We start from the raw sequence: 8,009 nt of genomic DNA on the forward strand, positions 1-8,009 counted from the left end.
TGTTTATTTTATAGTATTTTTTTTTTTGTTTTTAAAATTATAGTTGTGTGTTTAAGTATTGTTGACAATGTCTTCCAAAAACATACAAAATTTGGTAACACTTTGACAGTGTGAATAAGACTGTCATGACACTGTTATAAACATGATATAACGCATGTCATGAACATGAATAAGTCTTCATGAATATTTATGACTGTTGTCATAAAGTGTCATTTGGTAAATTATGACACTTTGAATACAAAGTTGACATTATTCAAAATGTCTTTGACAACTTGACATTAACCAAGAAATCATGATCCGTCATAAATTTGTTATAAAAGTATTACCGATTTCTGACACGAATGCAGCTTGTGAGTGACAGATATCGACAGCAATCGACACTTTGCATTTTCAGTATCTCACGACTCACGAGAGTCGAAATCTGTCGATTGAGGAATCCCAGGAGGGGGGAGTGGAGGTGTCAACGACTCTACTTAGCATAGAATAGCCTAGCATATCCAAAGGCGCTTCAGCAGACCCACGTGGATTCTCAGTCATTGGATGAAAAACAATGACATCACAGTTCATCACTGACATGTGATTGGTTGGTTGATGTGTGCCCATTGAACAGCACTTATGTCTTTATAAATAAACCTCACCCCAATCATTAATATTTTTAATGTTGTATTTTTTTAAAAATAACATAAAAAATAAATGATGTATTAAAATATATTCATTTGATATTGCTTATATGCAACATGTTCATATATCAGGAACATAAGAGGCACATAAGTTTTTTCTTTTCTTTATTTCATTTTATTTTTTTTACTGTTTGCACACAAAACAAGACATAAATGCTTGTCCATTTCAGAATGTTAGGGTTCTGTTAATACAGAACAGACAATCATTATGAGCTACAGGCATCTATTAGTCATTATGAAACTACAGTGAAATTGTTTGGCAACTCCCAGCTTAGTATGCACACATAAGACATTAAAACTAAAAAAAACACATTAATACATTCTTACAAAAAATAAAAACTTTAATGAAAAAGAGAAAACACTTGGAAACAATTGGAAGAAAAAATAATTAAAAGCAGTTGGTAATAAATAGTAAAACATAGTTCAACAAACTGAGGCAGATAATTTGCTTTGATGGATTTTAATAAATCACAGTGCTTTAATCATTCAAGGAATTGTGACATCTCTAGATTAGTAATAAATCTTACCTGCATCTTTATTTAGCTACATCCAGATGAGTGGCAGTAGGTCCTGGATGCAGCTGGAAAACATTTTTGTGCATTGTCAATACATAGCATAATTACATTATGTACATAAATTGACGCATAAAATATCATCAACATTCTAAAATAGTAGATACACACACACAGTTGCATCTCTGTCCTCATCACGGACATCAGGACGTTCCTGAAGAGTCTGATTGACACAAATGTGACTCCTATTCTGTGGAGTCTGTGGAAATAAATGTAAAATTAAAAAAAATATTGTAGCAAATATATCGTTTTCTCAAAAATACATAAGTTAAAATTATTCTCAACCAACCATTATACAGTCGGGAATCAACACAGTGACTGTAATAATACATACCGACTTCATGACTCCGTCCTCATATCCGTCCTCCATCCGCCATGTTGATCTCTACTGCTTGCCACAGTCTGCCTTGCTGTACTGCGTTATAACAAAATAAATAAAATAACCGGAAGATCAGTTTTCCTTACAAATATGCGAGTGTTCACTATTGCCTAAATGTGAAATCATAACAAAGCACCTCGCCTTGCTGCACGTGCTCGCTATTCATAAAAGCTTTCTTACCATGAGTTCGGCCTTGTTGGACCGCCGCGGTGTCATCTCTTGTTTTCCGCCGGAACAATTGCTTGATATCAAAACGATACTGAAAAGGTAACTCATTGAAATAGGACTTTTTCCACCATTTCACACAACGCACGGGCATTTTCTTTCATGTTGGGTCTCGCAGTAGCACTTGTTAGCACCGGTGCAAATCTTCCTCTGGAGTTTAATGGTGGCTGCCTGACCAACTATGAAAGCGCATTACTGCCACCAACTGGACTGGAGTGTTAAATGAAAGTTGACAGAAGAAAAATACATTCGAAAAGTTATTTTTTCAAAAGTTGCGTGACAGTATATTTTATTTTTATTATAATTAATTGCTAAAATGTTTTTAAATGTATAGATGTTTATTTACTAAATTCTACTTTGAGCTGTCTCCTTTTTAGTTTATAAAGAATATGATTCATAATCCGTGAGTTATATTTAGTGCTTAACTAACAAAACTTTAAAAAAAGAATACAAATGTTTATACCCTATCAGAAGGTATCGCATACTTTCAACCATTTTGTTCTTCAATTTAAACTTGAGAGTTAAGCAACTGAATACTGATAAATCATCTGTAGTTTCTTAAGTCCTGTATTGTGATGTGGAACGGTGTCACTACCACTCCAATATAGCATGACTCTGGGTCTTTAAAGCAATCAGTGAACATTAACATTAGTTTGAATATTATTCACAAAAATACTTTATGTACAATGAACCACTCTGGAACATGTTTTTTTATTATTATTTTTGATTAAGTTGTGCAATTCCTCCCATCACAAGATAAATCTTCAGATAGGAGGAATGTCAAAGTAAGATCACGTTTCACAAAAGTCTATTGTATGTAATCATGCATATTCTTCTTTTATATCATCAATTCAACCAAAACTAAGTTTTTCAGTGCTCCTAACACACATGCAATGTATATTTTAATGGATAACATGGATTGTTTTAATATTCTTTCTCCAAACATACTTCTTTATGGTGAACAGAAGGTAAAAAGGGTTAGCTACAAAATAAATAAGAGTCAAAAGGCGGTGCTCAACAGTTGATTTGCATTTGCATGGCACTCAGCAACTTCATTTAAATACGAAAACCTCTGCTAGGCACAAGGGGAGGGAGGTGATAGGGGAACACAGCATTTTTGACCACTTTTGGCAGTGCTTGACTCTGACAAAAACCTCTTGCCGAAAGCCCTCAATCTCCATGCGCACGGCAGAACAAGGTGTCAATAGCTGCCGAAAATCCCATTTTTCGTCCTGTGGGAAGACTTCAGAGGTATCTTACTTTTGATAGAGTGAAAGAATTATATATAGATAATAGTGTTTTGCACCTCTGCAAGCTTTACTGGCGATTGTAATAGCATAATATAATAAATGTATAATTATATGATAGTTTTATTTTTAAGGTAGCGCTCTTGTCTCAGATAATCTACATCAATGTAAGGGAATAACTACAACTTTTTAAGATTTACAAAATCTCAGTTAGCCTTCATAGAGTGGGCTGAACCGCAGTATTATACCAAGCTAATATTAGCTGGCATTTCACTGGTGGACATAAATACAGTATAGTAAAATTCTATTCACAAAATATAAACAATAATATGTTCATCTTACTTGTGAAAAGGTAATGCATCAATATTCCGTCTATTTGATCAAAACAATCTTGCAGTGCTGAGGTGTCTTCCGCTGTTTTGTTTTAGACAAGTAGAAGGGACGACCACTCCAAGATGGCCACCAAATTTCATGTGTCCGAGCAACCGATGTGGAGTCTATGTTGGGAACTGGGGTTTTGGGTCTTTGTGGGGAGTCTCTTTTGTTTGCTGCTTCCTTCATCATCCACTAGATGCCAAGAGGCTGCTCATACTTGGAGGGTGGGCCGGCTGTCTGGAGTCAGCACACCTGTGATCAATCTACCTCATCATTCTAGGAGTATATGAGGAGCGGCCTGCCAGCACGTCAGCACCTGAGTGTTTGCCTGTTATGGTACTCTGTGCCCCTCTGAGTCTAGTCTCAGAGTTTCCAATGATTATCTCTTGTAACACCTACCTGTTGCTTTCCTCTCAGGTGATCTTACCCACTGCTTGTTCGAGTCCATCTCCTTCTTGGCTTCAGATTCTCTGACAGTTCCTCCTTTCACGGCTGGCTATCAGACCGCTCCTTGCTCCTCTTCACAAGAACTTACCCGTCCACCCTCCACTGCAACACTCGTCCATCCATTTCCAAAGAGCACTCAGTCAAGACCAAACACTGGAATCACGGTCATCTTCAGAACTCCATGCAAAGACGCCAAATCGCCAGAGATCACAGTACTTCTCCCCCTGGTGGAAACTCATCTTCCATTTCTCAGAATCCGATCAGTCTGGTTTACCATCAACTTACCTGTTCCCTCCAATTACCCTCAGTGTTCTGACAATCCTGGCTTCCCACCCACAGGACAAGAAGCACACATCTCAGAGTTTAATCTTTGTTCAAAATAAACTTTATTTATCTGATTTCTTAGTCTCCTGTTTTTCTGTACGTGGATCAAAATACTTGAACCCAACATGACAGAACACTCAGGCCAACAGTCAGACCTCACAGAAGCTTTCAGGAGGACTATGGCAGAGCAACACTCACTAATCCAAACCCATGATTCTGTTTTACAAGTTCTTTGTGATAGCCAAACCGAAACAAATCACCATCTTAACGAACTAATTCAGAGGTGTCAAACTCCAGTCCCCAAAGGCCAGTGTCCTGCAGTTTTTAAATGTGCCATAGGTACAATGAATGAAATGGCTTAATTACCTCCTCTTTGTGTAGATAAGTTCTCCAGAGCCTTGCTAATGACCTATTTATTCTATTCAGGTGTGGTGCAGCAGAGACACATCTAAAAGTTGCAGGACACCGGCCCTTGAGGACTAGAGTTTGACACCTCTAATTTGTTACAAAGCTCTCTCCAACAAACCTCCACTTCCGCTTCCTCTCCAGAAACACCGGTCAACTCCATGTCCTCAGATATCCATCTACCTACTCCAGAGAAGTTCTCAGGTGATATTAATCGTTGTGGTGGTTTTCTTCAGTGCTCTCTAGTATACAATCATTTCGCTTTTGAAATTACATACGACAGAGCTTTAGATTGGGCAGAAGCAAGATTCCCTACTCCTGCTAATTTTGGTTGCACTTCCCATGACTTTTTGAAGAGGTTTAAGCAGATTTTTAGCCAAGAACCTGATGAAACATCCAATTCCCATGAGTTATGGACAATTAAACAAGAGCAGAGATCGGTGGCAGATTTCGCCATCAATTTTAGAATTAAAGCGGGAGCGTCAGGCTGGAATGTATCTGCTTTAAAAAGTGCATATTTTCAAGCACTCAGCAAATTTTTAAAAGATGAACTAGAAACTCTGGATGAACCTGCAACACTAAAAGGATTAATTAGTTTAACAATTCGGCTAGATAACAGGATATGTGATTGAGCGAAGGAAAGAAATAAGAGGAGTACATCTGTCAGATTGTTGTCTCCTACTACATTTATTCACCTTCGCAGAGCCAGACTGAACTGGAGCCCATGCAACTTGGTCACACACGTTTAACGCCTGAAGCAAGACTGAAGAGAATGACTTCCCGTCTCTGTCTCTACTGTGGTTCACCCGATCACTTCATCGCTCTTTGCCCAGTTCGACCGAAAGCTATAGATGCGAGGAGACTGGCAGGGCACTTGTGTGAAAATAAGACTCCTCACCTTCTGATACCAGCTGCCTTGTTCCATAAAGCCCATCTCTCTTCACTTCTCTCTGTCCATTATGATCAAATCTGGGTATGAACAGAACCTCACTGATTCAACTCTCATTCAACAGATGTCCATAGAAGCAGTTCCACTTACCGTGCCACTCTGTGTCTCCGCCTTGGATGACAAGGCGCTATCCCAGATCACCCACAAGACTCAGTTAATCATCTCCGGTAACCATAGAGAACAAATCACCTTTTACATATTTCTCACAGTCAACTCACCCTTAGTCTTAGGTTTTGATTGGCTACAGAAACATAATCCCCACAATAACTGGTCTGAAATGCAAAGGGAATCTTGGTCACTTAACTGTTATTCCACTTGTCTCCACTTGGCAGTTCCACCAGGTCCATCCCCAGCAGTCGATAAAGAGCCAAACCCACCTGATCTTATGCTCATCCTAGAGGATTATCATGATTTGGCTCTGGTATTCAGTAAATCAAAACCTCTCTCTCTTCCACCTCATCACCCATGTGACCTTCTTGCAGGAGCCCCGTTACCCACCAGCTGTTTGAATAACAGCTCCCGTCCAGAATGTGAGACCCTGGGAAAATACATAAGACTCTCTCTTCGCAGGCATAATTTGTGCCTCTTTATCTCCTCTTGGTGCTGGATTCTTTTGTGGGGAAGAAAGAAGGCTCATTAAGACCATGCATTGACTACAGAGGTTTAAATCAAATAACTGTCAAAAACAAATACTCTCTGCCTCTTCTCTCCTCAGCTTCAGAACCAGTTCACGGTGCAACAATCTTCACCAATCTTCACCAATCTTGACCTCAGGAACGCATATCAGCAATTCCGCATCAGCAAGGGGGACGAATGGAAGACGTCATTCAAAACACCCATAGGACTCTTCGAGTATCTCGTCATGCCTTTTGGCTTATCCAGTGCTCCTGCATTTTTTCAAGCTCCTGTTAATGATGTGCTGAGAGACTTTCTTAACATTTTTGTATTTGTTAGATGATATTTTGATCTATTCCAAGATCAAAATATCATCTGAATATGATGATATTCAGATGATATCATCTGATGATATTCAGATGATATCATCTGAATATCAGATGATATCAGAAGTTCTTGTGTTCAGCAAGAAGTTCAGCAACTTCTTGCTGAACACAAAAAACATGTCCGCCTCATCCTACAACTCCTTTTGGAGAATAAACTGTATGTCAAAGCTGAGAAATGCAAGTTTCACCGACCATCAGTCACATTCCTGGGTTTCATACTTGAGGGCGGACAGGTAAGACCCACATAGGAAAAAATCAAGACTGTTTTGGACTGGCCCATTCCTGAAATGCGTAAAAAGCTTCAAAAGTTCCTCAGATTTGTCAACTTCTACCGACGATTCATTCGGAACTACAGTTGAACCGCATTACCACTCACAGCTCTTAATTCCAACAAGACACCATTCAGTTGGACACCTGAAGCAGAATGCAACTATGATGTGGGTGATGGAGAACTCCTCACTATTAAACTTGCCTTGGAGGAGTGGCGGCACTGGTTGGAGGGCGCAGAACATCCTGTGCTGGTCTGGACAGACCATAAGAACCTTTCTTACGTCCAATCAGCCAAAAAACTCAACCCCTGTCAATTCCGCTGGTTATTATTATTCTTCATGTTTAATTTGTCCATTTCCTATTGCCCCGGTTCCAGAAATATCAAACCTGAAGCCCTTTCCCGACTCTATTCTCCTGATGACTCACAAAAGGTCCCTGCCACCATTCTTCCACCCAGTTGTACAGTTGCCTCAGTTACTTGGGAAATCGAAGATCTCATCCGCCAAGGCCAGGAATCTGAACCTGCTCCTGACTCCATCCCTCACAAGAAGGTCTATGTCCCTACGTCTGTCCGAGCCCGCCTAATTCATTGGATCCACTCTGTTAAATTCTCAGCAACATTGCTTTTGTCAACCGAGGTTCTGGTGGCCCTCGGTACACAAAGATGTTAAAGAATACATCCTCTCCTGTCCTGTCTGTGCAAGAAATAAATCTTCTCATCAATCTCCATCTGGTCTCCTGCAACCCCTTTCCATCCTTAAGCGGCTTTGGTCACATATCTCCATCAACTTTATCTCCGAACTCCCCATATCAAAAAGGTATGACCACCATCTTAACCATTGTTGACCTTTTCTCTAAATCATGCAATCTCCTTCCACTCAGAAAACTTCCCAGAGCTTTCCAGATTGCTTTACTCCTTGTCAAACATGTTTTCCAACTACATGTCATCCTTCAAGAGATCCCCTCCAACCGTGGTCCACAATTCACATCCCAGGTATGGAAACATTTCTGTTCAGCATTGGAAGCAAAAGTCATACTTACATCTGGTTACCACCCTCAGTCAAATGGAGAAACTGAACGTACGAACCAAGAATTTGAATCCACCCTCAGATGCTTCACTTTCACCAACCCATCT

At 39.6% G+C, this 8,009-nt stretch overlaps 1 protein-coding gene and 3 long non-coding RNA genes across 5 annotated transcripts in view; 3 read left to right on the top strand and 1 right to left on the bottom strand.

Moving 5' to 3' along the window:
* Positions 1 to 1,077: 1,077 nt before the first annotated feature.
* On the bottom strand, positions 1,078 to 2,122 carry LOC107834222 (uncharacterized). Of its 2 annotated transcripts, XR_001660010.1 has the most exons (4): positions 1,812 to 2,122; positions 1,587 to 1,667; positions 1,364 to 1,451; positions 1,078 to 1,260 (listed from the first exon to the last, which is right to left on the bottom strand). It is a non-coding gene; the product is annotated as an uncharacterized LOC107834222 (long non-coding RNA). The 2 variants fall into 2 exon arrangements; XR_001660009.1 differs by lacking the exon at positions 1,812 to 2,122 and having other exon boundaries at positions 1,587 to 1,803.
* Positions 2,123 to 2,124: 2 nt separating this feature from the next.
* LOC107834223 (uncharacterized) lies at positions 2,125 to 4,323 on the top strand. Its single transcript, XR_001660011.1, has 2 exons — positions 2,125 to 3,814; positions 3,896 to 4,323. It is a non-coding gene; the product is annotated as an uncharacterized LOC107834223 (long non-coding RNA).
* A 337-nt stretch (positions 4,324 to 4,660) lies between these two features.
* On the top strand, positions 4,661 to 5,961 carry LOC107834224 (uncharacterized). Its single transcript, XR_001660012.1, has 2 exons — positions 4,661 to 4,858; positions 5,358 to 5,961. It is a non-coding gene; the product is annotated as an uncharacterized LOC107834224 (long non-coding RNA).
* Positions 5,962 to 6,708: 747 nt separating this feature from the next.
* cemip (cell migration inducing hyaluronidase 1) overlaps positions 6,709 to 8,009 on the top strand; it is a 213,119-nt gene continuing 211,818 nt past the window's right edge. Inside the window, exon 1 of the mRNA XM_016665182.1 lies at positions 6,709 to 7,868. Within this exon, the coding sequence (XP_016520668.1) occupies positions 7,801 to 7,868 (68 nt within the window). The 5' untranslated portion in view covers positions 6,709 to 7,800. The remainder of the gene's footprint in view (positions 7,869 to 8,009) is intronic.

The sequence above is a fragment of the Poecilia formosa genome, unplaced genomic scaffold (genome assembly GCF_000485575.1).
Source record: "Poecilia formosa unplaced genomic scaffold, Poecilia_formosa-5.1.2 Scaffold554, whole genome shotgun sequence".
NCBI lineage: Eukaryota > Metazoa > Chordata > Actinopteri > Cyprinodontiformes > Poeciliidae > Poecilia > Poecilia formosa.